Below are 26,653 nucleotides of genomic sequence, written 5' to 3'. Positions count from 1 at the left end.
TTGCGTCCAACGCTACAGGAGTAGAGAGCGCAGCAGCTCAAGACGCAGATCAGAAGCAAGCAACAATTTGGCAGCAAGCGACTGACATGTCGAACGGCATCGCGTGGGCCAATTCGAATCGGACTCCTTCAGAGCACCTTGCAGAGGAGCGTGATTGGCCGTCGACGGCAGCCTTTTCGTGAGCCGAGGTGCAGTGACAATCAAGTCGAACATTCCAAGCGAGCCGGCGCAACGAGCGGCCAGCGAACCAGCACAACGTCGCACGTCGCGACATTTTCTTGGCCGCTGTGCAACGGCTTGGGCGACTGGCCAAGGACTGCGTCTTCATTGTCGAGCTTTCTTCCTCACGCTCGTCAGTCACAGTCGTCATGGAAGCGGCAAGTTTAAGGAAGTGTCTGCCAGCAAGATTGGCGGAGGGGAGACAACGGGCCGGCAGGCAGGTGGTAAGCGAGACACGAGTCGGTCGGCGGGCGCCGCATGGTTTCTGGTCAGCGCGACTTTTGCTCCGATCGGCAACTCGACATGACAGCCAAATCAGATCGAGATCAGCCAAAGAGATCCGCCGAATTTGAAGAGGACAAGTCCGCATTTTCTGCGGCCTAACATGATAGTATTCTGTTTATTTCGCACGACTCTGCGTGCGTGACACAGGCCCGGTTCACTGACTCGGCCCGTTGTAGCCGGTGGAAGCTGGCTTTCGTCGGTTGAGCATCGAAAGGGCTGGAATTGACCGGTGCCTACCACCTTTGCCGGACGTTCAGCTTTGAGAACGGGTATTGCGGATCGCAACCGCGCTGCTGCACTGAAAGTGTGGAGCAAGGCTGACCCCCCACTGTTCCACCAATGTAAACTCAACAATCCTACCCTGCAGTCTGAGTTTTGGAAGAACCGTCTCGGTCAGAGGAGGTGGACGTCGTCTCTGAACGGAAACGGAAAAGGAAGAGGCGGGCCTGTCGAAAAGACCCTGGCCTTCAGCGTTTGGAGACCGGTACTGTGGAGAGAGGGTAGAGAGAAAGCAGGGGCGAGCTCCCGGACATGTCGGGAATCCTCGGTTGAAGACGGCAGCGGCCTTGCGTGTTTTCTCTCTGACAGGCTGGGAAGAGGGGAAGGGGGAAAATGAAATTTTTTGGACTTTCAAATGCCTTTTTTCGTGTTGGTGAAGGCTAGGTATCAGTACAGTAGAAACAGTAGAAATTGTGGAGTGCAAGGACGCCGCCGCCCGTCCCTCAACCAATCACACACACTCGACCGTAATTTCGTCACCAGCCAAATCTGATGGTTTTTGTGGAGCAGTGCGTGAACAAGTCTGGGGAGAGACAGCGGGAGGAGAAGAAAGGAGAATGGACCGGCCATTGGAATCGCCTGCTTGAGCCGGTTTGCCATCTCCTTTCGTGCATATCGGCTTCCCCGTTGTGAAAAAGTGTGCGTCACTCCGCTGGATTGTTGCAATGAGCAGCAACCCCAGGAAGATGAGACAGAGGCGAACGAAGACGACCGGTTTCAACTGGCCGATGGGACTTCTCCTTCTCTTTCTCTCTTCTCTCCGCTTTATGCTTGCCCCATTAACTAGACCAATCCAGCATCTTGTCCTTCCATCTTCCTCTCCTCCTCCTCCTCCTCCTCCTTCTTCTTCTTCATCATCCTCTTCGTCAACCCCCATCGCTACTCAGACCCGCAATCACTCCCGCCCGCTCCTTCGTGACAACAGCGGCTGCTCCTTATGACACTCCTCGGCTTGGGTCGTTCGCAAGCTCGCTCGTCTGCTTCAAGAATCTTCCAATCCGCCTCCCCTAGCAAGCCAATTGCCGCGCTCGCCATGTCGCGCTACTCGTCCACCTCTACCAAGAGCGGTGGCATCGGCAACGGCCCCATGTACGAGGGCCAAAGCGCCATGCCTCACCTCCCCGTACCCGCTCTCGAGCAGACTTTGAAGAAGTACCTCCGCACCACTGTCCCGCACCAGACCCAGGAATCGCTCGCCAAGACCGAACAGGCCGTCGAGTCGGCTCTCTCCGGTGCTGACGCCAAGCTCGTCAAGACGCTCCAGCAGCGTCTCGAGGACCGCGCCTCCAAGGAGGGCCGCGAGAGCTGGCTGAGCGAATGGTGGAACGACGCCGCCTACATGGCCTACCGTGATCCCGTCGTTCCCTACGTCAGCTACTTTTACGCGCACAAGGACGACAAGACGCGCCGCACCGGCCCCAAGCGTGCTGCGGGCTTGCTCAAGGCTTTCCTCGCCTTCCGCCGCCTCGTAGAAACCGAGCAGCTGGCTCCCGAAAAGGGCAAGACGGGCCCGCTCTGCATGAGGTCGTACAAGTGGATGTTCAACTCGAACCGTATTCCTGAAAAGCCGTCGGACACCGCCGTCAAGTACGACTGGCAGGCCAACAACCACCTCGTGGTGCTGCGCAACGGTCACTTTTACGAGTTCGACCTCATCCACAACGGCCAGGAGCTCAGCGAGGCCGAGATCGAGTCGCAGCTGCAGAAGATCCTCTCGGACTCGGCTTCAAGCAAGCCCGCCGCCCAGCCTATTGGCGCGCTCTCGTCCAACAACCGTGACAAGTGGACCGACTCGCGCAAGGCGCTCGCCTCGATCCCGGGCAACCAGAAAGCGCTGGAGCGCATCGACAGCTCGGTCATCGTGGTGTGCCTAGACGAGACGGCGCCTGTCAGCATCGAGTCGACCGCATGGGGGCTGTGGTGCGGAGACGGCAAGAACCGCTTCTTCGACAAGCAGCAGATCATCACTTTTGCCAACGGCAAGTCTGGCTTCATGGGTGAGCACTCGATGATGGACGGCACGCCCACGCTGCGTCTCAATGATTTCGCCCTGCAGGCGTTGCAGGCAGGCAAGATCGATCTCGGCAGCTCGAACCGTACCGACCTGCCGGTACCCAAGCAGATCCAGTTCAAGACGGACAAGACGGTGGAGGCGCAGATCGCCGAGAGCATCAAGGCCTTTGACGAGCTCATGGGCCGTCACGATCTGGCCATCCTCGACTTCCAGGGCTACGGCAAGGGCGCGATCAAGAAGTTCAAGTGCTCGCCCGATGCGTGGGTGCAGATGGTGATCCAGCTTGCGTACTTCAAGATGTACGGCAAGCCGTGCCCGACGTACGAGTCGGCGCAGACGCGAAAGTTCAAGTGGGGACGAACCGAGACCATCCGTTCGGCCAGCGTCGAGTCCTTGGCGTTCTGCAAGGCCATGGAGTCGCACAGCGCTTCGGACGCCGAGCGATACGAGAAGTTCCAGGCGGCTGTCAAGCAGCACCTCTCGTACGCCACCGCCGCTGCGGACGGTCAGGGTGTCGACCGCCACCTGTTTGGTCTCAAGAAGCTGCTCAAGGAGGGCGAGAAGCTTCCGGCGCTCTACGAGGACCCCGCGTACGGTCTGAGCTCGACGTGGAAGCTGTCGACGTCGCAGATCTCGTCCGAGGTGTTCGCCTGCTGGGGCTTCGGTGAGGTGACGCCGGAGGGCTTTGGATGTGCTTATGCCATCAAGGAGAATGCGTTGACGTTCACGCTGACTTCGCTCAAGCTGGGTGCGGCTGATCTGCGACACTACATCAACGAGGCTGCTTTGGAGCTGAGGGATCTGCACTTGCGACTGCAGCAGAACGAGGCTCCCAAGAGCAAGGCTTGAGTAGGAAGCGCTTGGGTCGTACCTCTTTTCTCATTTCTTGTACATGACTTCGCTCCTGCAATAGTAGCATAGATTATTCGAACGTCAGGTTGGTGAAGTTTGTTTGGCTGTGATGATCACAACTGTGAGAGGGTCAAGGTGTGTACTGTACTGTATTTTGTGTGTGCAATTTTATGCTTGCTTTTTTGCCGTTCCTTTTTTCTTTTTGGGTGCCGAATGTGGAGCGGAAGCCGAAAATTTGCCGACTTTCAGGGTTCAGCAAGTTCTTCCAACGTACAAACCTGTTCCAGACGATTACACAGGCTCAGTTGTTCGCCACCATGTTGTTGGCCAATTAAACGCAGCAGGCATTCTCAGTTGATCGAATTTGACCGTTCAATAAGCTTTGCTGCAGGTCGGACAAAGCAGACAGAGCCACAAGATGCTGCGGCGTTTCATGCGGGCTGTGCCTAGCCTGACGACGAGGAGGACCGGCAACGCTGGCGTACTTGGGCCACAACAGCATCTAGCGCCGATACGAACCTTAACATCCTCAATACCACTCAAGAATGCACACATCTCATCCGAAGAAGGCATACCGGCGTCAGCGAAGGCTGCTACAACGCTGAGCGCAACGCCAGCCGCTGCTGCTTCGTCCACATTCACGCCCCGAAAGCAGTTCGCGCTGCCGACGACAACGCCATCGTGGTACGCAGGGCACATGGCGCGAGCGATTCGGTCCATGCCCCACCTACTCGCACGCTATCCACCGCCACTCGTGATCGAAGCGCGCGACGCCCGCCTGCCGCTGACGTCGATCAACCCGGTATTCGAAAAGCTGCTCAAAAAGGCGCCCACTGCCAACGACGGGCTGGACGAATCCCCGTCCGGCTCGGGCATCGGAGCCGACGCATCGACATGGCGCAGTCGGCGACTGATCGTCTACCTCAAGCGCGACCTCATCGATCCCAACGTCGAAGCGGCGATCGCCTCAACGCTGCGGGAGCGCGACCCGCACCAGCACGTTCTGTTCATCGACACGCGCTCCGACGCCGACGTAAAGAAGGTCCTGCACTGGGTGACGCGGCAGGCCCGCAAGATCGCCGCAGACGAGTCGGTGAGCGCGCCACCGCGGGCCGTGTCGGAGAAGGCCGAGAAGCGTGCGAAGAAGGGGCTGTCGGGGGCGTTTCGACACACGCCGACGCCGGAGGAGGGCGTGCGGCTGTTGATCTTGGGTATGCCGAATGTAGGCAAGAGCAGCTTGCTGAATGCGCTGCGGCGCGTGGGGACGGGCAAGGGTAAGGCGGCGAGCACGGCGCCTCATCCTGGACATACGAGGAAGTTGACGGGGACGGTGAGGATCAGTAAAGCTGGGCCGTCCAAGGTCGAGCCTGAACCGCCGAGGGAGGGCGGGAGACGGTCGCGCAGAACGGCGGCGTTGGAGCAGCAGGAGGTTGAGGAACACGGCAGAGGTGGTGGCGGAGGTGGCAGCTTCGTCATCTCTTCTTCGAGCAGCGAGGAAGTTGATACCTCTGCTATTTCAACTTCATCTTCAGACTCGGACAAGAAACAAACGCCCAAAGACCCCCCGATCTACGTCTACGACACCCCGGGAGTCATGGTTCCCTTCCTCGGCCACGGCGCTACTGGCGCCGAACGTGGTCTCAAACTCGCCATCACCGCCGGCATCAAAGACTCGCTCTTCGACGTGCAGCTGCTCTCGGACTACCTGCTCTATCGTCTCAACCTGCGCGCCGCTTCCGACACAGAGCAGCTACCGAGCTACATCCGCAACCTGCCCCTGTCCGTGCCCGCGTACCTCTCGACGTGCGACGATGCTCGGGGGCGCACCAACTCGATCCAGGAGCTTCTGTGGCACGTGGCGGGCAAGGCGCCCGGCTCGCTGCGCAAGGGCAATGTGCGCGATCTCGACGCCGCCGCGCACTTTATGCTGCAGCACTGGCGGCTGGGCAAGCTCGACGCAAATACCGAGTTGGACCTGAACACGACGGATGAGGCGGAGATCCGACGCATGATCCATGCCTTTTTGGACGGTGGCGGTGAGGTCGGTGCGTCGACAGCTGGCGGTGTGGTCAGCATCGCAACAGGTAGGGAGGAGGATGCAGGAGCGGTACCAAGCGCGGATGTGGCAGAAAGGAGCAAAACTCAGGTCAAGAAACATCAGAAAGCCGCAGATGTGCTGGCCAGGAAGCGCAAGTTGATGAGCAAGGGTATCGCTGTTGGTGGCAAGGGCGGGAGCAAGCCGAAACGGGCAGGAGGCGCTGGTGGTGCCCGCGGTAAGAATAAACGAAAGTGATATGCAACACACACAGGCCGAACAGCATCGATATCGTATTCACATCTCAATGTCATCACTTGACACACTCTGAACCCAACATCTCAACCGTCTCACTCCAACTGCCATCTGAACACTGTAAAGGTGTGTGTGTATGTGCAACAAATCTATTCTGGCCACGACACGGCATCAGCCTATCGAACAAGTCAAGAACTGCTTTTCTCTTGATTATCATTCTCTGAACCGATACTACATCAGCGTACGACTCGCTCAGTTCTTGCCCTTGTACTCGGTAGGACCAAGCATGAACTCGGGGCGCACGATCTTCTTGAACTCCTCCTCGGTCAAGAAGCCCAAGGCGACGGTGGCATCGATTAGCTTGGTGCCCTCCTTGTGGGCCTTCTTGGCCGCAGCCGCCACGTTGTCGTAGCCCAGGTGCGAGTTGAGAATGGTGGCAAGCATAAGACTCTCGTTGAGGATCTTGTTGATCGTGTCGCGATTGGCCTCGATGCCGACGACGCAGTTCTTGGTGAAGGAACGCGCGCCATCCGCAAGCAGACGGATGGACTGGAGCAGGTTCTTGATGAGCACGGGCTTGAAGACGTTGAGCTCAAACTGGCCGTACGAGCCGGCGACCGAGATGGTGGTGTTGTTGCCCATGACCTGCGCGGCGACCATGGTGAGCGCCTCGCACTGCGTCGGGTTCACCTTACCGGGCATGATAGACGAGCCCGGCTCGTTCTCGGGCAGGCTCAGCTCGCCCAGACCACAACGGGGACCCGATCCGAGGTAGCGAATGTCGTTGGCGATCTTCATGAACGACACAGCGACCGTGTTGAGCGCACCGCTCGCCTCGACGATGGCATCGTGCGCAGCCAGGGCTTCGAACTTGTTCGGGGCCGTCTCGAAAGCCAGACCAGTGATGTTGGAGATCTCGGCAGCCACCTTCTTGTCGAAGCCGATGTAGGTGTTGAGGCCGGTGCCGACGGCAGTACCGCCCTGGGCGAGCTGCGACAGACGCGGGATGACGGCCTTGACGCGCTCGATGGCGTTCTCGACCTGCTTGACATAGCCCGAGAACTCCTGGCCGAGCGTCAAGGGCGTAGCATCCTGCAAGTGGGTACGGCCGATCTTGATGATGTCGTCAAACTCGGCGCGCTTGGCGTCGAGCGCAGCGCGGAGCTCTTCCAGAGCAGGGAGGAGCGCCTTGTGGATCTGAGTGACCGAAGCAACGTGCATGGCGGTGGGGAAGGTGTCGTTGGACGACTGGCTCATGTTGACGTGGTCGTTGGGGTGGACGGGCTTTTTGCTTCCCAGTTCACCGCCGAGGATCTCGATGGCGCGGTTGCTGATGACCTCGTTGACGTTCATGTTGGTCTGGGTGCCCGAGCCGGTCTGGAAGACGACCAGCGGAAAGTGGCCGTGGAGCTTGCCGGCGATGACCTCGTCGGCAGCCTGGCAGATGGCGTCGGCGACCTTGGGGTCGAGACCGAACGACTTGTTGACGGTGGCAGCGGCCTTCTTGAGAACACCAAAGGCCTCAATGAGGGGCTCGGGCATGCGCTCCTGGGGTCCACCAATGTCAAAGTTCTGGAGTGATCGCTGGGTCTGAGCGCCCCAGTAGCGGTCGGCGGGGACCTCGAGGGGACCGAAGATGTCCTTTTCGGAACGGAACTTGCCCTGCGACATGATGAATGCGGACGAGGCGAATCCTCGGGCGACGGGAGCGGCAGAGGCAACGGCGAAGCGCGGGGCGACGCGAGCAGATCCCTAAAACAGAGAGAGCAGTGGCAGCAACAAGTTTGAGCAATAGGGAGGGTTAGCGATGAGAACCAGCGTCGTTGAGTGATGTTTCGATGGTGATGGCGACGACGAGGACAAGATGGAAGTAGGTCCAGAAGACGGAGGGGACAGCAACAGTCTGTTGACGGCTAGGCGAGCTCAAGGGCGTAGAAAAGCGAACGGGCCAACCTTGCGATGGAGCAAGCAAGCCAGTCTCTTTCCTCTGGCGTCTCTAATTTCCACTCCAGCCGCTGTTTCCTTCAACATTCCGCAATGGATCATGCAAGCCCGCATCTTTCCGATGGGAGTGATCCGCTGCTTCATGCTTATAAAAGATGTCAGGAGCTGCTCCCGCCGTAGCATGTGCGAGTGGCTTCTTCCACCAGAACGTGTGTGCCAACTACGCCTTGACCAACTAAGCTGCTTCGTGCGCGCGTCTGCCGAACCGATCGGGGTGTGTGCCGTGGGTCGATCCAACTGCCAATTTCCAATCGGAATCCATTTTTTGGGCTCGCAAAGGCGGCGATTTCTTCGCGATCTCAATCCGCCCATTTTGCTCCGGAGACCTTTGCCGCCGAAGTGCTAGTGCTGCTGACCATCGCTGTTGCGGCTGTCGTTCCTGGCTGGTGACTTACCCTGAGAGATCGGAGAGCGACAGATCGAGCAACCATTTTTTGACGAAAGACGAGTCGAGCAGTGAGGATCGAAGGCAGGAGAGGGGGATGGTGGATGAAGGTGGGAGAGAGGGGGAGAGAAGAGAGAAATGGAAAGTTGCCTGTGCGAGAGCGAAAGTGAGCGAATCGGAACATCCGTGCAGCCCTCACCCGCGCTAAGTTGCTTCTCCTCGGAAGCCATTCTCACCAGCTTGCAACAGCAACAGCGTCTACTCATGCATCATCCCTCTCTGAATGATAGCTGGAAAGAGAGCCCACACCGACCAACGTCCCATCTGAAGTTCCATGTAGGCCCATATCCAATCCTTTGATCAGATAGCGAAACAAGCTCGTCTTCCATCATCGACATTATCGGCTCCAGTGCTCATCGGGATTGCCTTGCCTTTTACTCCTCTTGGAAGACCATTCACCTGAGGTCGCTCACACCTCTTCCACGAGCTTACTCTATCTTTAGCGCAAAGTCTTTCTACCAAGCCACACGCTCAGCGGGCTTCGCAGAAGAACGCGGCTGCACTTTTTGCAGACTCGCCAAAAAAAACAGACCTGATCCGTGACTTTCCGACGCACTCAATCAAATTCACCCGAACTAAACCCGAAAAAAATCAACGCTTCTCCTCCACTCTCGCTCTTCTCACCAGATCGGTTCTGCAGATCGGGAGGGAACTCTTTATCATTTTGAGAACATCGATCGACGCTTGCTTGAGATGCTTTCAGTCGATGAGCAGTGACCTCCTTCAAGAGAAGCCTAGCCACTTACTCCACTTGCTGCTCGAAGCGTCATCGTTACGCCGCGGTGCATCATCTAACGAAACGGCTCTGCCAAACACGTCTTCCAGACCCGTCGGGTTCTGAGGCTCCCAAAACCGCTGTGGGCCCAGCTGGAAGTCGTGGTACCTCGAGAACCCTACGCCAGCTCTACCACCCTGCGTTGTAGTGAATGCGGAATTCGACGTAGGGCCTGGCTGCTTTGAAACTCCATTGCTCGGCCAATTGGGAGACCATGTCGAAGTTGGCGGGGCAGGAATGCGAGCAGATCCGTCCTCCCAGTCATCTTCCGAAGACCGAGATACTCGTCGGGCGACGTACGTCGCGGCATCCTCCATAACTGCGTCGCCGTCTGCATCGCGTTCCACACGAGGGGTCGTTCCGCTCTCCTTGTCAGCGTGAGAGTCGAATATAGTCTCATCGTGAAAGAGGCCAATGGATGGACGCGCAGCTGCTCCATCGTCCAAGCTGAGACCGGTGAGCAGAGCATCGCTGTCTTGATTCGACCGTTTTGCTTGTCCTCCTATCGCTGTGATAGGTCGCGATACTAGTTGTAGGGGCGTCGGCGGCTGGACTCGAAGTCGACTCGCTGCTGCTGTAGTAAAGCCCGCTTCGCCAACGAGCAAAGACATGGCGGCCAGCTTAAGAAACTCGACTTGGCTTTTTCCCGCAGTGTGTGCTATCCATTCCAGTGCTTTCGCGGAGTCGTTTGGTGTGATTGCGTCCAAGAAAGTCACCAGTAAAGCGACGGAGCGCAGCGCAAGAAAAACACTCTGAGTAGTGCGCCACAGATCCATACCCTTGACCTCGACTCGGAGTTGGCGAGCCCTTGCGCGCTCGGTCGAGCGCTTGAGCGGATCCATTCTGCTGCTCTTAGTGAGCAAGCTCGGCATCAGGAACAGGGCAACGAGTCCGAACTCGGCAGTCAACCACGAGATCGGCTTGCTTCTGATCCTGTCCGCTACTCCTTGCAGTGTCGGCATCACATCGTGAGGCCATAATGCTGTCGCCAGGTAGGCAGCCCAAATGCTTATGTTGACGAGCACAAAGATGACCTTAGCCGAGATCGATCCGTCATCTAGACTGGCAATGTTGCGGAGGGTGCCTTTGATCCTGGCCGCTTTCGACGGCCATGGCGTGAGGGGTGTCGTGTGAGGAGAGTTTGAAGGCTCTGGCTGGGTGACCAATGTTGAAGAGGCCCGGTCGACAAGATCAACGAGACCGGTACTGGAAGCCTTCTTCTTGAGGTCAAGCCACTTTCCCAGGCTCCAACTCCTTGCAAACTGATCGCGTTCCGTGATCCTCTCCTCCACTTTTGGTGCACAGTCCATGCAGACCGGCGGGTATCGTGCAGCGATCGAGGCTTCATACTCTGGGAGCTGCTGAAGCTTCTGCTGGTATTCCGAGTCCTCTTCGCTGGGTAAGTAGTCGGCAAGCATATTGAGGGTGAGAACCTGGTTTGTCTGACACGTGTGACAGAACTTGAAAGGTGCTTTCCCAGCGGACCCCATTTGCAAGACTCTTGTACGTTGATCAGGCGAAGAAGCGACCGGTGCTTTAGCTGACTTAGAGATGTGAGGTCGCGTGTGACGCATCAGCTGACTTCGGTCGCGATTCCAAGCCTCATCCCACATCGGACGGGTGTATTGCTCCACGGGGGTCCCATCCTGCTCGGCGACGTTTTGGCAATGACAGCTGGAACAGTACCAATTGGCTGGTGTGCCGGTGGAAATGGAAGAAGCGCTCGACGAAGTGGCCACGTTGGGTAGTTGGTTCGCAATACCAAGAGCATCGTCGGACGCGCCCTGCTGCGAGTACGGCGGAAGGATGATGCTGGTGGTGCAGCAGTAGAAGCATTCTCGTTGTGGGTAGCCGGATGCACCCCTGCCGGTCCAAGGCAGCAGCTTCCACATGACGAACGAGAGGCCCGGAGAGGCGTGACTATCCCTTTGTTGCCATGACACCGATTGTCGAGGTGGATTGTGGAGACTTCACCGTCCTTTGCTTGGGTGGTTATTGGGGTTGTGGTGATGGTGATGGTGGAATGGATGGAAGTGCCAATCAGCGTTGGTTGCTTTCCAATTTTTGGATTTTCAGGGTCCAAGACTGCGCCTTTTTTTTTTGGGATTGCTGAGAAACAATTTTTCTTCTTGTTCCTCCACCTCGACGACAAAGGACCTTCTCATTCCCTTTCTTCCCGCCACCGTCGTGCTCTGTTCCAACCCATCACGAGCACAGCATGAAGGCTACTCTCCGGCCCAATCGGCTCCTCCTGCCCACCGCGAAGCTGCACGCTAGGGAAACACTACATCCTGTAACAAGTCGAAATGTGTCGTCCACCGCTTCAGCCAGCTCATCCAGAGCATCCGCTCTCGCCAAAGCAGCCGAAGCCTCTGCCACAGCCTCCGAGCGTCTAGCAGCGGGAGGTGCACCCATCCTAGGGCCCTCGTACACCTTGCGCCAAGACGCCAACAAGCTAGACTCCTCCACCCACCGTATCTTCTCCGACCACGACGAGGCGCACGCCTATCTCAACCTCAGCTCTTCCCAAGCACGTCGCTCGCGCGCAGCCCGATTCGGCACCAATCGACATACCACCTACGCATCTCCTACAGCTGCAGTACACGAGTCCTCCCGATATGCTGCGGCCGCTGAGGAGCAGGACGAAGACGAGCAGCTCGCTCTAGCGTACGCATCGCCTACGGGCACATCTACATCGTCGATCTACCTGCCCGAGTACGTCGCGTGGGCCATCTCGCAGCTCATTGCGGCTGCGAACGATCCGAAGCTGCTGCGTGCCGACCACTTGAAGCTGGCACACCTGACGGATCCACAGGAACACATGGCAGAGGCAGCCCATATCCCGCCCAAGCGCTCGTCGCTGCTTCACCTCGCGACAGTCTCGCCGCACCGATACGCTGCGATCCTCGCCGTACTCGCCGAAGTCAGGCAGAGGCTGTCGACGCCTGTTTTTGCGCAGGGCTCTGACGCGGAGGTGATGGAGAAGGCCTTGCCGCGATGGGCGCCGGACACCGTGTTGGATTTCGACTGTGCGGCAGGCGAGGGGCTCTGGGCGGCGGCCCAGGTGTTCAGGCAGGACGAGGCGGATCCCCGCAGCTCTACCTCTGTGCAGCGGTATCATGGCTACGACCGTCGCCCCAACCTGCTGAAAAGCGGGAAGAAAGTGGCGCAGAGCTCGTCGTCCAACGTGTCCCCCGCTGACCCGGTGAAGCCGTCGCGCGAAGTCAAGCTGAAGGACGAGGGCGAGCAGATCGAAGTCGACGGCATCACGTACTACGAGCAAGACTCGTCTGACGTTGATCTAGCTCTAGAAGAAACCGCCGAGGAAGAAGAGGGCGAGACAGACCAGCCAGTAGCACACGAGTACTTCTCCGGGCCCAAATCCGCCATGTCCTCTGTCGAAAAGACGTTCCAATCTGTGCCGCTCGCCAAGGACCTCACCTCGCTCTCCCAAAACGGCCGCACTCTTGCGCTTTCGGCATTCGCACTCAGCCTCATGACCAACGACACAAACCGCTTCGAAGCGGTGAAGGCCATGTGGGACTCGGGTGCCGACGTCATTGTCATCATCGACCAGGCCACTCCCCGAGGCTTCGCCAGTGTCGCCTCAGCCCGCGCGCAGCTTCTCCAGCTCGGCAAACAGCACGCTTCTGCACAGGGGGGAGGAGCCGCCCACGTCGTCGCCCCCTGCTCGCACGACAAGCCGTGTCCGTTGCTGCACCCTTTCGCGATCGGCTCTGCGGCCGCCGCCGCGGTGGGAGCGCGCTCGGATACGGGCAACCCGGCAAAGTCCAAGGACGTGTGTGGCTTTACCGCGCGCTACCATACCCCGACGTTTTTGAGGCGCACGAAGCACTCGGATCGGGGGGAGGAGAATGTCGGGTACAGCTATGTTGTGGTTCGACGCGGGGCACGGCCGAGCTTGGTAGGCGAGGCGCGCCGGAGGTTGGCGGTTGGCGAGCAGAGGGGGGATGCTGATGCGGATGAAGTGGCGGCCGTGGTGCAACAGCTGGCAGGCGAAGCGAGCACGACAAAGACGGGCATTTTGGACTTGCTGAGGAACGCGAAGAAGGCGAGTGTGGAGAGGCGGATGTTGCAGGAGGTGGATGCGAATGCCGCACTCACTGCGGGGGTAGAAGCAGCGCCAAATGCTGAGGTTGGAGAGGGGAAGGAGGAGATGTCGGACCAACAGGCGATGGACGAGCTGCTCAAGCTTCTGCCAGACGCTGTTAGGGCCGAATTCACACAAGGTTCCACCGCCGGCTCCAACAATGCCCAAATGACGCCGGAACAGCTGGACGCCATCATGGCCTCGGTTCGAACCTCGCTCTCTCCTCCCACTCCCTCCTCCGCCGCATCATCATCATCATCAACATCGGCTGACGTCTCCGACGAACGAGACGCCAACGCCGACGCCGACGCACACACGATCAGCGTGGCAGCGCCAACGGTCGAATCGGAGCTCGCGATGCGACTGGAATCGTACGCGTGGCCACGGCTGATCAAGGCACCGCTGAAGAAGGGCGGCCACGTGACGCTCGACGCTTGCTGTGCATCGGGCAACATTGAACGGTTCACGATCAGCAAAGCCTCGGGGAAGCAGGCATACCAGGATGCGCGCAAGTCCAAGTGGGGGGATCTGTTCCCGCACCCGTCGCGGTCCAAGAGCGTCATCAAGGTGCTGAACCCCGTGTTTGCCGTCGAGATGCAGGAGCAGGAGCAGGGCGGGACGGAACGAGAGGGGAATGTGATGGATCAGCTGGTGCTGCGTGCTCCGAGCAAGCTGAACAACCACGGTGCGGGCGGGAAGAAAGGGTGGAGTGTGGTGGGGTCGGGCGAGGAGGACGAAGAGTCGATCCTGCGCGAGCTGTTCGAAGACCTACCCGACGACCATGCCTCCGCCGGCGCTACCGGCAGCCGATGGGACCACATCGACAAAGGCCAGGCCGCATACAAACTCATCTCGCCCAACCTCGTGACACCAACCAAGAAGCAGACGAAACGACTCGCGATCAACTACAACAACAAATGGCTCGGCCCCGCCGCAACCGCCAAGCCGAACCAACGCGTCCAGCGTTCCACCCCGCCTACTGTCATCAACAGCGAAGACCACCAGGCCCGCTTCGAGAGCAGTCTCGACAAGGGCGTCCAACACCGCCGCTCATCGCGAAAAAAGAGCAGAGGCGACTGGGACACCGAGCTTTTTGGCTAGGCGCAGTCAGCTCATGTAGACTTGCTTCAGATAGAATACAACCCTGGATCAAAAGCCGCCAGTACGTCTGGCGAGAACTGCTTGGCTGGACTGAAGTAGACGGTATATTATATAATTAACATTTGAGAAACGAATGTCACACTAACGAAGTACTGCTGCAATGATTAGTGTGCGATGCATGCTGAAGGAGATGGGTCCAGACACGGGCCGGAGCGAGCGGCCAAGCCAACAGAGTGTGCCACCACCCATGATCTGCTGTACGTGTCACCTGGTCAACCGCGCCCGCCGCTGGCTTACCCGACCGTGGTGGTAGCGGCCGAGACGAGCGCAGCGTCGGCTGAGGGCGAAGCAGAAGGAGAAATCGAGGCGGACGAGACACCGGATGTCGAGCCGCTGAGCGGGGTGGAGCGCGGAAGCGGTGACATTCTGCTTGGAGTACTGCCTGGGCTGAGTCGCTTGCCAGCGCCATTCGACGAGATGTTCGCCGGTGCGCTCAGCAAGCCTCCAAACACATTGGTGCCAGCGGGAATCTTGGTGCCGTTGGCGTTGCCGTTCTTGCTGGTCGTGGTGTTGCTAGCGTTGCTGAGCGAGAGACTGGCAAGGTCAGAATCGAGCGTAGCGTCTGACGCCTGGCTGCTGTTGCGCGACATTCTGCTAGGCGAGTCGGCCATGAAACTGGATCTGGCAGCAGCGACGGGGTTTGCGGGAAGACCAGCGATGCCGCTCAGTGTATCGACGCCGGCTAGGACGCGGTTAGCTGGAGAGGGCCCGCCATTGGCAGCGTCGAACAGCGCCGCAGCGACGGGTTTGGGGGGCAAGTTGGGGTTGGAGCCGCTCTGCTGGCGTCTGTGTCCAAAGGTGCGGCCGAACGAAGGCGTATGCGCGTGACCTCGAAACGGCTTTGCGGGGCTATCGGGCGTAGATGGGGCGACAAGTTCGGCGTGCGGCTTTGTCGGGCTGCCCAGGATACCTCCACCGTTAGAGCGAGATCGTTGTCGACTGGAGACGCTGGAAATGATGGCGCTCGCATCGTCTTGGTCATAAGGCTTGATCTTTGCAGGAACGCCATTGTCGTTGATAAGCTGTTGCGGGGGAGCCATGATGGTGCGGAGGTAGGCCTTCTTGGCGGTGGCGGGGTCGGCAAAGATGATGAGGGCAGTGGTATCGTCGACCCACTTGATCTTGTAGCCGCCATTGTCATCCTCATAGGCCGAAAAGACTTGCTGGAGGTCGCGCGTCTTAAGCTGGGGAGGGAAGCCGGAAAGCTGGAGGATGCGGGTGACCAGAGGTGACAAGAGTGGCAATGCAGAAGCGACCGACATGGTGACGAGTGTACGGAGTGGAGGTGGTGTAAAAGGCGATGTTGTGCGCGAAAGCGTGGAAGGAAGTGGTGGCGAAAGGCGAACAGAGTAGAGCAGAGTGCAGATGCAAGAACAGATAGCGGGACTTGATGGTAGTAAAGTATGGTACAAGCCTATAGTATAGAAATGCAAAAATGCTACCACACGGCTCTTCCCAAAGAGATTCGAGTGGCGAAAAGAGGTAGCAAGGGTAGAATCAAACAAAAAACGTGCGAGAAGGGACGATCAAAGTAGAGAACGAAAGATGAGAAGGAGGGATAAGATGGGTGAGGAAGGAAAGGGAAAGAGGAACAAGGGACAGGTGGTAGATGCAAAGGATTGAGGGAGGGAAGGGGCTATGATGGAAGAGAGAGAGAAGAGAGAGCGCGAGTGAGTGAGTGAGTGAGAGATGGAGATGAATGAAGAGAAGGAGGAGGAAGAGTCAGGTGGAGACGATGATGATGATGACCATAGTGGTTCTGCAGCTGCACAGCGCGGCAAGACGGCAGCCGCCGCGTGGAAGCGTGCAAAGGGTCGCGCGCGCCGCCACCGCCGTCTGGAGCGCCAACTCGGGCCGTGCGTGTCTGTCGTCCTTGAGATTGCAGTTGGCCTTACTGTTTTCTCCTCATTTTCCTTTTCTTTTTCTTTTTCTCTTTCTTTTCCTCCATTTTTTGGGTAGCAGGAAGCGTCCTACGCGCCTCGCGTACAGTGAATTGAGTCGACAGCGTGGTCATATCGCTCGCCTGTGCTGGTGAGCTGTCAGGCCGTCAGGATGGCATGCTTTGCAGGAAGCACATGACAGCCTTCACCGAATAACTCGGACATTATTTGAAACTCTTGTAGGAGACTCAAGAGCTCCGAATGACAAGATCACATCGGTCGCAGCCAGATCTTGGATCGCCGATTCGTTGTCCTGGAATGAGAAACCCACCGAATGATGCTGCTGTTCGAGATGATCAAGACCCACCAACACTCCTAGCACACATATGACGGTCGACATGCCCCCGACCCTGGTACTCTATCCTTTGCTTAGGATCTCAGTTGTTCACAGCTCGTTGCGGGTGTAGTGAGGGTCAGCATCTCTCAGCCTTACGAGCTGACCATGATGAACATGCGTCGATCACGGTCCTAGTCTCGAACGGTCTTACAGTGTTGTTCCTTTAGCTACGAGCCACCAATTGCCACCGGTTTTCCATCGTGTCGATGCAGTCGAACGACAGCAGCGGCGACCATGGCGCTTTTGCACCCGCTCCTCGCGAGCGTCTAGTTGACCCGACAGCTCCGCCAATCTACGGCAACTTTCAACGCTACTACCACATTCGCAACCCTATCAACGCAACTGCAGCTGGCGATGCGTCGCACGATCAAGAAGCATCCTCTCATCCAGCTCTGGCCGTAGACAGTCGTGTCACTGCCATTTTGCGATACCTTCGCCAGCACTTTGCTTGCTCCGCATCCAGCGACACCACGGCCGGCCTATGGCCTCCCTCCAGCATTAAGGTGCTCGATATCGGTTGCAATTCTGGAAAAGTTACCATCGAGCTTATGCAGACCTTGCCTAGGTTGTTCAAGCATGGTGGACAGCCTGTGACACAAACGCAGCTTTGCATCCTAGGCGTCGATATCGATGCATCGCTCATCAGTCAAGCGAGACAGGCGGCTGGCGTTGCTCGGTCTCGGTATCAACCAGAGCACCTCGAAGGGTCAGACACCGAGTTAGAGGATGACTCGCTACCTTACGAGGCCGTCTACTTTCCGTCGGTGTTTCCCTCGCTCTACGGCTTGACTGCACCTGAGGGGGAAGGGCCGCGCCATGGCAAGCGGCGCAGGACAGAAGACGCCATCGACAACAACACGCCGGTGAGCATGCACCCTCGCCCTCCAGCTGCGCATCTTTCCCCGCCTTACCTCCATTTCGTCGCCGCCGACTGGGTCCAACCCTCGTCCAACACTGACTCCATGCTCAACTCCTCAGATTCGCATGGCTACGACATGATCCTCGCGCTCTCCATCACCAAATGGATCCACATTCAGCAGGGCGATGCCGGCCTGGTCCGCTTCTTTGCGCGCATCTCGCACACCCTCCATCCCGGCGGCCTGCTCTTCCTCGAACGCCAGGAATGGTCGAGCTACCACTCGGCCAAGAACCTTGATCCCAGCATCAGAGGAAAGATCAAACGGTTGCAGTTGCGTCCTGGAGGGGACTTTGACTGGTGGCTCGAGACGTTTGGTTTGAGGCTGGTGGCTGAGATCGGACTCGGTGTGGGAGTTGGGTTTGAGAGGCCGCTGCAGGTGTTCCGGAAGGAGTTGAAGGCGAGCGAGGCGGAACGCTTGGCCGAGAGGACGGCTCTAGAAGGGATGCCGCCTGTTCCGTGGACTGCTCGTTCTTCTACCGCAGCCACCAGCCGAGCTGCAACGGCTCCTGGCAGAGAATGAACGCGCAATGCACGTCGTGTAGAGAACACACGCGTTCGTGTGTACTGAGAAGATGGCGTGATCCGTGTAAACACGCTAGATGCATTGAGGTGTGCTGGCAACTAGCGGCAAACAACGAGACTCAAGCTGCGGACAGAGGAGCCTCATCTAATCTGAATAGACCGACTAGCACCGGAGCGCTCGCATCCAGGCTGAGTGCTGCACGATCAGGGCAACGCTCTCCATCGGCATGCAGAGAAAGAGAAGGCTGCGTCAGGTTTAGAAAGATGGCAAGAGGCGGCGCTGCTGCTGATCGCTGGCAGCAGCGCACTGTGTGACCCAAGCTTCGGAGGGTGATTCATCCGTGCACGCGTACCCCTGTGACTCGGAGCAGAGTCTTGGCAAAGTCCGTCCGGTGCCCAAAGTCGGCAGTATCGACTGTCTCGCACCGATGCATACCGTACTGTACAGTACAGTACAGTTGCAGTGGGACAGTTGAATTTAATCAGATTAGATACCCCTCGGCTACACTCACTCGAACTCGGACTTTTGTTTTCTGCAGCCATGCTGCACCGACCCTGCCGGTGTCGATGCGCGACAAGCAGCCTAACGTGCAAGCATTCTAAGCGACCCTGCTGCTGCTGCACGTAAGGGCTCAGGTTCGACTCGTTGGTAGGTGTCGGTAGGATGGCGGCCTTGGATGGATGGCTTAGGCCTTGCGTCCCGAGCCGTATTGTTCCGAGCAGCCGTGCTGCTAGCCGCGAATATCGACGAGGCAGTACGCCACGTTGGACTATGCAACGGCCCCCTGAAGCTCAGCACGTCTTGGTTTTGCCAAGCAGGCAAACATCGAACTTTTTTTTTTCTTTCCTTTTCCTTTTTGGTTAACCTCAAGATTCAAGGCACAGCACAGCGCGATATAGCCGTCGACGAGGCTCGAATGCGCGCGCGCGTGCTAAGGAACCCTTGTTTTTTGTCCTGCTCGGAGATTGGCCGCGTTCCCTCTGTTCGAGGTGCGTATGCTTGAGGCTATCTCTGCTTCCACCACGACCGGTCTCCTCGCCTCTCTCCCCACTTCACTAGCACCGAACCTCTTCACTCGTCTCGCCCACCACATGTAAAGCTAGGCGTAGCACACGCACTCTCTCTCTCTGTTATTCTGTAGGAGCACTCACCGACTCAGCCAGCAGAGTAGGATCGTACTTAAAAGCAGATCTGCATAAACAGTCTTGCTCGACACCCCCTCCCTCCCTCGCTCCTCCTCCTGGTCCTTGCCACGCTACGCACACCACGTCCTTCCCACTTGCAATAATAGTCCAGCATGACGTGCCCATTCGCCAAATTCGCCAGCATCCTGCCCATCGCACCCACCAAATCACCGCACAGCTTCCATGCAGTGCACGCCCTCAACACCCCCATCGGCTCCACCAACAAAGTAGCCCTCACGCTCTCGGACGCCCTACGCGTGGGCACCGCGCAATCGCACCGCGCCGTCGAAAAGTCGCGCGGAGTATCGCTGCTCCTTCAATCCGTCTCCGCGCCCACCTCCTCCCCCACCTCGACTGCCAGCTCGAGCTCTCTCGAGCAAGAAGCGTTGAGTTTCGATCGGCTGGATTATGTGCGGTTCAACGTGATGCTCGCATGCGTGTACATCGCGTTGGAGGGAAGCATGGCTGCTGCACGCGATAATCGGCTGCTGGCGCCGCTGTTTGCGGATGCTGGGCTGCTGGGGCTGCTGGTGCGCAGTCGCGTGTTGCTCGACGACGTGAGTGCGCATTTGGCCACTATTGAATCGCATACGGGCGCCGGGCTGGCCGAGCTGGCCGAACAGGCGCGTGAGGAGCACTCGTTCGCAGCCGACACGGCGGCGGTGCCGGAGGATGTTGAGGATCCGACGTCGCGATTGCAGCTGCTCGCACTCGTCCGAGCGTCTCTACCCTCCGCTGCACGGCTGTCGCCAGAGTGGAGGGGGGCGGAGCTGACAGAGGACCATCTGGCCCTGCTCCACCCCGCCCAGGTCTGCGCTACACTCTCCTACGTCCGCCGCCTCACCGACCTCTCCCGCTCCCCTTCCAGCACCGGCGGGCTGCTGCTCTCCCACGCCTACACGCGCTATCTCGGCGACCTCTCCGGAGGCCAACACATCGTGAAAAAGGTCTCCAAGCGCTTCCCCATCTCGACCGAGTCTGCGCAGGGGTCCGGGTTCGCGTTCTACGCCTTTGACACCTCCACGGACCTCAAAGCCCGCTTCCGCTCCGCGATGGAACACGCATCCCCCGCCGACTCCCACCACCCCGCTGTGGTGCAGCAGCTCGTCGGCGAGGCAAACACCGCATTCGACCTGAACACGGCCCTGTTCGAGTCGCTCCTGCCCGCATCGCTGCGCATGGGACAGCAGGAGGAGCGCGAGCACCCTGACGCGCGGGCCGGGCCCGTCCAGACAGGCAAAGCCGTCGAACAAGCCGCGGCCAACACGTGGACAGCAGAGACAGTCGTCGCCCTCGCCGCCGCCGTCGTGTTCGCCGTGTCGACCACCGTGTGGATCCGAAACATCCTGTCCGCCAGTGCCGCTGCCGCCGGCGGACACGTACACGTTTGAACCCCCTCACACCTCGCGTATCCGAATCTGTAGCATAGACCTTACTTCATGACCGTCCAACCCCCAATGTTGCATAGACTTATACACCGTACAAAAGGTCATCATATATAGTACATCCTGAGCTCTTGACTCCTTAACTTTTCTCACACGACAACCCTCGGTGCTGCGGCTGGCGAGGCTGCCGCGCCAGACAGCCTCCGCTTCGCACCCAGTCGTCGAGCAGGCGATCTCGGAGCAAGCATCAACCCGGGTATGAAATCCGACAGCTCCCCCGCGCTCGGATCCGCTTTACCTGCCCTATTGCCGGTGCTGTTTCCGCTGATGTTGGTGATATCCGCAAACGCCCTGCCCCCTGTCGTCGTCGTCGTCATCGTCGCCGTCTCGCTGGTCACAGGCGAGGTATCGTCCACGGACAGTCCCGCCGTCCTCACTTCCCTCGACGGCTGGGACGCACTAGCCCGTGCACGCCGCTTCACCGCCCTCGGTGGAGCAGGCAATGACCTCGTTGCCTGCACCACCCGCGCGTCCGCCTTCCGATCCACCGATTCCGCACCCGGTGCACCCCGCGCCGCCTCGTGGCTCGGCAGATCCCACGCAGACGCCGCACTGCGCAGCCGCGGCGCAGCTAGCCAATCCACCGGACCACCACCACTCGAGCAAAGAATCTGAGACGCAGCCGTTCGCAGCGACGGTCTGCGCGTCGCAGTTGTCGCCACTTGGCCTGCTGATGCTGATGCTGTAGCCCAATCCCAGCTACTCCGATGCGCGTTCGCAGACTCGAGCTGAGTCAACCAGTCACAGCTGCGTCCCGTCGGATCGGCGGCACGCAGCTTGTCGAATGTGTCGATGATCTGCTTCGGCGGCAAAATGCGCTCCGGAAACACAAATGGGGACGAGGTATCGTCGTCACCATCTCGGGCAAAAGACCGTTGAAGTCTGACTTGAGCAAGCTTTTCAGCAATACTGATGTCCACGCCCACGTCGCTCTCCTTGTCTGTTGTCGAAGCTGTGCCACTGAGGTGCGGTATTTCGCTCGCCTCGCTGACTTGCTCCGCCGAGCTGGGCAAAGACCCTTGCAAAATATCTGCCTCTTCCGAAGGCGCCACAAGCTCGTAGCTGAAATCGCACTCCGCAGTGTGAATCTGCTTGCAGACACCCTGCAAAATATCCGCAGTCTCGGCTTCCTCTGCCGATGCGGCTGCAAAGACCGTTCTGACACTTGGACGAGTCGACGACGACCTCTCGCGCAAGGAGGCCAACGTATGCTTGGTGATACTGAGCAGCGACGTCGAACTGGACACAACTCTGCTATTTGATTGAGCCGCAGAGCGCCGTAAGACCTCCTCGCTGCCTCGTGGCTCTGATGGCGATGCTAAGCCGACACTCCCATCTCGATGGGTGCTTGCACCAACGTTTGCCTCTTTGGCGGTGGCCTTGCCCTTGACCAACGACCGCAGCGACTTGAACCCAGAGAACGTCTTGATAGGCTTGCCGTGAACCTTTGTGTCGCGACTACAGTCTGCTGGATCCTGGAAGCTTCCGTCGCCTTGGTCGACTTGCAGTCCCAAGCCCGTTGTCGTTTCGGCTGCGGTGAAGGCATCCCTCCAAGCCAAGATGCGGGCCGAGCCGAATGTCATCAAGGAACCGGAACGACGGTGTCTGGAACCTGACGTAGTGCCATTAGACGTCGGCTTTGCGGCGTCTTGCTGTCGCACCGACGTGTCGCCTGTGATAACGTTGGAACTAGAAGCGGGTGCACAAGGGGAGTTCGGGGCCAAAGAGTCCTCTTCCAAACTCGTGTCCAGGGGCTGAGTCATCGTACTTCCAGACGATAGCAGCTGAGTGCCGGATACGCTGTTGCACCGTTGATCCGAACGACGACTCGCAGCGGAGAAGGAGAGAGACGAAGAAGCCGTAGAGATGGAACGTTTGTGAGCGCGTGCTTGTCGTACACGCCTAACGTCTGCCGTTCCGCCAGCTGGCGGGGCGATGGTAGACCATGCATCAGCAGTGCTAGGACGGCGGTTGCGAGCCTGGCCGAAGCTGATGTGTTCGGCGAATGCGACACTGGTAGCGGCTTTGTTTGAGGCATCTCCATGGGAATCAGAGCGATCATCGATTATGTCCTGCATGTGTCTTGAAGCTCCCAGAGCCAAGGAGAAGCTTGCAGAGGAAGAGTGTCGTTTGCGAGATGCCTTGGGTGTGGTGTCGTGGGCGCAAGGGAGGATGCTGTGCTCCACGGAGGGAAAGGCTGGACTGGTCTGCAAAGTTGTTGAAGTGCGGAAGCCAGGAAGGTTACTGAGAGCTGGGCGAGTCGACGCGCGGCTCTGTTGCTTGAGTACAGGCGACGGAGCTGAGATCATCTCGCGGTGCATCTTTATGGTCAAGGTCAAGGCGTCGAACCAGCTGGTGAAGGAATGGGCCGAAGTGACGCGGATCAGAACGTTTTCGCAGGAAGACCCAAAGGTGGGTGAAATTGGAGTGCGAGGCGAGGGTGCACGGCTGGATGCGACGTCGGTTGAGGCTCTTGGGTCGGAGTTGGAGATGAAGCTAGAAGTGGTGGAACCGGGTCGAGAGGCCGAAGCTTGGCTAGCACGGAGACTGCCATTCGAAGCCGAAGCGAGTTTTGAGTTTAGCCTACGCGAGCGAAAGCCAAAGTTTGACCACGATTTGCCTGCTTTGGAAGCATCAGCGGCAGTGTCGGTGTTGCCCGAGAGCGTCGAAAGCTCATTGACGTGAAGCGGACGTGACGACATGCTGGCGCGGCTGAAGGATGCCATGGATGAACGTGACTCCATCTCGACAGAATTCTGGCGCGATACAGAGTCAGCTTGGAGTCGACTGAGGCTCATAGCTGATTTTGGTCGAAAGAGGCGGCTGGATCTGGCCGGTTCTGGAAGAGTCGTGCTGAGAACGAGCTCGTATCCGGAGTCCGACATGGCACTCAATACTTGAACACAGGCAAAGCTGTGAACGTCGATGACCGCACATGTCTCTTCAGGGTTGACCATGGCAGCTGTACGGTCGGTGTAGACGAGCAGCTTTCCATCTTCGAGGCTGCACCATCTCTCTGACCAGGCGGTACCGTTGCTGGTCTGAGGACCATCGGAGAGGACGGCATTGTTGAGGATGAGGTGACCCTCGTAGCGTGGCAGACGCATGCCAATGTCGGTGGATGGCATGGTTGGCACAAGGTTGGCGGAGGAGCCGTTAGAAGGGATTGGCGCTGGTGACGTTGACGGGTGTGGAATGCGACTCGGTGGCCGGGGTTCAAATGGGTCAGAAGTCTATCGCATGCTGGTGCTGCGCAGAGTTTGCGGCGCTGAAGGAATATCGTGAATGCTGGTGGCAGGATCGAACGAGGGAGAAAGCGAATGGCTTCGTCTGGCAAGCTTGAGGAGCGGAAACTCACCGCTGTGACCGCTCTTGCGTGGTTGCCAAGGTGAGAGACGATACAGAGGCTCGAGCGTGTCGGTTGAGGTCCTCCTGCGGTCACGCTCCTTTTGACGAGGATGTGTATAGCAGCAGCGGCAAACCCGAAAAACAAACACACTTCTAAGAATTGAAACATCTTCATTTGTTCGGCAAAGGTACCGTCGAATGGCATCTCCTCGGCTGTCACACACAGTACCTGTAGTTCACTATGAGCACATTGCACAGTGTGAAGCTCGGGAGCGGCTAGTTTCCTTTCCTATAATCACACAAGCCCGCGTTCCTCGCCAGCGGGTCGTGACCAACCTGCGAAGAAAAGCAGAAAAACACAAAACCAAAAAGTGATGGTCTCGGCTAACACCTGACCGAGCTCGCCAGCCGCATGAAAAAGAAGATCATTCCCACCAGCTGGTTGGCACGCGTCAGCGTCATGTGTTGGTCTCCCACGCCTTCGCTCAGTGGTGCTCGCTTGCGGTAACACACTGTCAGTTCTCAGTTCTCAGCTGCCGATCGACTGCGTTGAAATTTCGGACTTTGACACCGACAAACAAATAAGCCACAAACAACAAGCTCGGCTCGACCGGATCGCGATGGCGACGGCGACTGCCCTGTTCTTCTGTTGTTCGCTCTGACTGGGCTGATCGCGTCGACCCAGCTGCTAGCGAGCTCACACAGCATTTCTTGCTAGACGAGGATGCGACTCTGGAGGCAACGAGTGGATCAAATCACGTGGGAGCCGCATCAACTTCCGTTGCTCGTTCCGTTGCCAAGTAAGCTCAATTCCGACTGCGGTCCCTAGACTGCTGTCGGCATTACGAGCACTTTGCGCAGCTATCTCGGGGCGGTGTGAGGCGTGCATGCTGTCCCCGTTCACAACATCTCGACGGTCTAGAATTCTTCCAATCTCCTTTTACCTTTACCCCAAACATCAGCAGTGCATGCTGTACGCTGGCTACACGATCATACTCCTCGCTCCACACGCCGCCGCTGCCTACACCTTCCCATGTGCCGCGTCGCAGTCGAGCCCGCCGACCGTCTTCGCATACTCGGCACACGTCCGGGCGTCCAAGTTGGCGACATCTGGCAGCGGCCCCGTTGCTCGACTGCTCTCGATCGCACCCTGCACGCTGAGTTCGGCAGAGACCACTCCGCCTGCTGCGTTGAGCACGGCAAAGCCGATCATCCCCTTGGTGTACGGCGAGAGTTTCGAGACCTGATCGTTGTGCTGGTGCTTTCGTACATCCAGTAAGGCTGATTCGAGCGCCGAGATGCGGAGCTCTGTGTCGAGGTTGTCTTGCATGAGTCGGTCGTGTGCGGTCTGAGATTGTGTCTTGAGAGGAGATAAAGCGGCTACCGGCAGAGATTGAGATTTCGTCAGTTTCCAGGGCGGCGACACCCGGGCGTGTTGGATATCGTCTTCAAAGTCACCGATCCGCATGCTGGGTGTTTGACTAGCTGACAAGCTGCTAGGTGTCCGACTGAGCGCGCTCCTGAAACTCTCAGCGTCCTCCTCCTTGTGTCTCTCCAATGTCTCTGCTGCTTGTTCCAGCAGTCTTGCAGTAGACCTCTTGACCCGCATCCTGGAGGCCTGTGAGGTTCCTGTGTTGGCTGATACAATGCCGCCAGCAGCAGCAGCAGCCGCCGCCCTCTCGTTCGCCCTCGCTACCGCTGCTTTGAGCTTCCGCAGCGTCGCCGCTTGCTGTTGACGCTTTGCTTCTGGGATCGCCGAACTGACGATGTAGCCCGAGGTACCCAGCATCGTCAGACCAGCTGCCGCGCCCGTCAGCCATTTCTCCCGCACTCCGAAGGCTTTATGCTTCTCTGCCACCGATTGCATCTTGTCTTCCAGCTGGCTGAACTCGCTCTCGAACGACCGCACCGAGTCAGTCAGGGATGCCTGGGGAAGCTCCAGTGGGATGGGCGCAGATAGAGTGCATATTGTGAAGACGAGGTAGGTGAGGATGATTGCGAGTGAGAGTTTCATTGCTCTTGCTTGAAAGAGAGCGAGTGGTGAGCTTGTGGTACCAGCTTGGAAGTTGTCGCATCGATGTTCGTCTAATTATACACCTTAGAGGAGAGGGGACCCCCACCTCGTTCGCTCGAGACGCCGCTTCTACCTTGCCGTCGCTCCTTCAGCAGGAAGACCGGCGTGATCCCCTATCGAAGCCACTCCTAAATGTTCTTATCATCGAATCTCGAGGAGATTGCGTGCAACCCACTACCGTCCATGCAAGCTATCTGTTACAGCATCCCACATGATCCGCATCCGCCGCTTCCTTCATCTCACTTCAGTCGCATCACCTTATCCCGACCACCTGACCACCCCATCGCCTCTCATAAGCCTTGCCACGTTTTAATTCTCCCATATCAGTCCGCGCTCTCTTCGGCTTTCAGCAGGGGCGGATCTCCCATTGTCTAAGCGTACACATTTGCAGGTGGTGGATAGGCACCGGTTCCGCGGTAACCCACATCCACACCCCTGAGGTCGATCA

The 26,653-nt window shown here is 58.3% G+C and overlaps 10 protein-coding genes across 10 annotated transcripts; 5 read left to right on the top strand and 5 right to left on the bottom strand.

The window, feature by feature from the left end:
* Positions 1–1,720: 1,720 nt before the first annotated feature.
* On the top strand, positions 1,721–3,646 carry EX895_001025 (uncharacterized protein; the record flags this gene model as incomplete). Its single annotated transcript, XM_029881625.1, has 1 exon — positions 1,721–3,646. One exon carries the CDS (start codon positions 1,721–1,723, stop codon positions 3,644–3,646), a length of 1,926 nt encoding a protein of 641 aa, XP_029743011.1.
* A 421-nt stretch (positions 3,647–4,067) lies between these two features.
* EX895_001024 (uncharacterized protein) lies at positions 4,068–5,942 on the top strand (the record flags this gene model as incomplete). The annotated part of the gene is made up of 1 exon (XM_029881624.1): positions 4,068–5,942. One exon carries the CDS (start codon positions 4,068–4,070, stop codon positions 5,940–5,942), a length of 1,875 nt encoding a protein of 624 aa, XP_029743010.1.
* Positions 5,943–6,191: 249 nt separating this feature from the next.
* EX895_001023 (uncharacterized protein) lies at positions 6,192–8,374 on the bottom strand (the record flags this gene model as incomplete). The annotated part of the gene is made up of 2 exons (XM_029881623.1): positions 6,192–7,691; positions 8,339–8,374. 2 exons carry the CDS (start codon positions 8,372–8,374, stop codon positions 6,192–6,194), a joined length of 1,536 nt encoding a protein of 511 aa, XP_029743009.1.
* A 737-nt stretch (positions 8,375–9,111) lies between these two features.
* Positions 9,112–11,055, bottom strand: EX895_001022 (uncharacterized protein; the record flags this gene model as incomplete). The annotated part of the gene is made up of 1 exon (XM_029881622.1): positions 9,112–11,055. The coding sequence occupies one exon, from the start codon at positions 11,053–11,055 to the stop codon at positions 9,112–9,114; it is 1,944 nt and encodes a 647-aa protein (XP_029743008.1).
* Positions 11,056–11,381: 326 nt separating this feature from the next.
* EX895_001021 (uncharacterized protein) lies at positions 11,382–14,375 on the top strand (the record flags this gene model as incomplete). The annotated part of the gene is made up of 1 exon (XM_029881621.1): positions 11,382–14,375. The coding sequence occupies one exon, from the start codon at positions 11,382–11,384 to the stop codon at positions 14,373–14,375; it is 2,994 nt and encodes a 997-aa protein (XP_029743007.1).
* A 293-nt stretch (positions 14,376–14,668) lies between these two features.
* Positions 14,669–15,697, bottom strand: EX895_001020 (uncharacterized protein; the record flags this gene model as incomplete). Its single annotated transcript, XM_029881620.1, has 1 exon — positions 14,669–15,697. One exon carries the CDS (start codon positions 15,695–15,697, stop codon positions 14,669–14,671), a length of 1,029 nt encoding a protein of 342 aa, XP_029743006.1.
* Positions 15,698–16,918: 1,221 nt separating this feature from the next.
* On the top strand, positions 16,919–18,151 carry EX895_001019 (uncharacterized protein; the record flags this gene model as incomplete). The annotated part of the gene is made up of 1 exon (XM_029881619.1): positions 16,919–18,151. One exon carries the CDS (start codon positions 16,919–16,921, stop codon positions 18,149–18,151), a length of 1,233 nt encoding a protein of 410 aa, XP_029743005.1.
* Positions 18,152–19,451: 1,300 nt separating this feature from the next.
* On the top strand, positions 19,452–20,729 carry EX895_001018 (uncharacterized protein; the record flags this gene model as incomplete). The annotated part of the gene is made up of 1 exon (XM_029881618.1): positions 19,452–20,729. One exon carries the CDS (start codon positions 19,452–19,454, stop codon positions 20,727–20,729), a length of 1,278 nt encoding a protein of 425 aa, XP_029743004.1.
* Positions 20,730–20,872: 143 nt separating this feature from the next.
* Positions 20,873–23,911, bottom strand: EX895_001017 (uncharacterized protein; the record flags this gene model as incomplete). The annotated part of the gene is made up of 1 exon (XM_029881617.1): positions 20,873–23,911. One exon carries the CDS (start codon positions 23,909–23,911, stop codon positions 20,873–20,875), a length of 3,039 nt encoding a protein of 1,012 aa, XP_029743003.1.
* A 1,241-nt stretch (positions 23,912–25,152) lies between these two features.
* On the bottom strand, positions 25,153–26,145 carry EX895_001016 (uncharacterized protein; the record flags this gene model as incomplete). Its single annotated transcript, XM_029881616.1, has 1 exon — positions 25,153–26,145. The coding sequence occupies one exon, from the start codon at positions 26,143–26,145 to the stop codon at positions 25,153–25,155; it is 993 nt and encodes a 330-aa protein (XP_029743002.1).
* Between the last annotated feature and the right edge of the window lie 508 nt (positions 26,146–26,653).

Source organism: Sporisorium graminicola, chromosome SGRAM_1 (genome assembly GCF_005498985.1).
Source record: "Sporisorium graminicola strain CBS 10092 chromosome SGRAM_1, whole genome shotgun sequence".
NCBI lineage: Eukaryota > Fungi > Basidiomycota > Ustilaginomycetes > Ustilaginales > Ustilaginaceae > Sporisorium > Sporisorium graminicola.
Note: the sequence above shows the minus strand (reverse complement) of the source record. Positions and strands in the feature narration are given on the sequence as shown.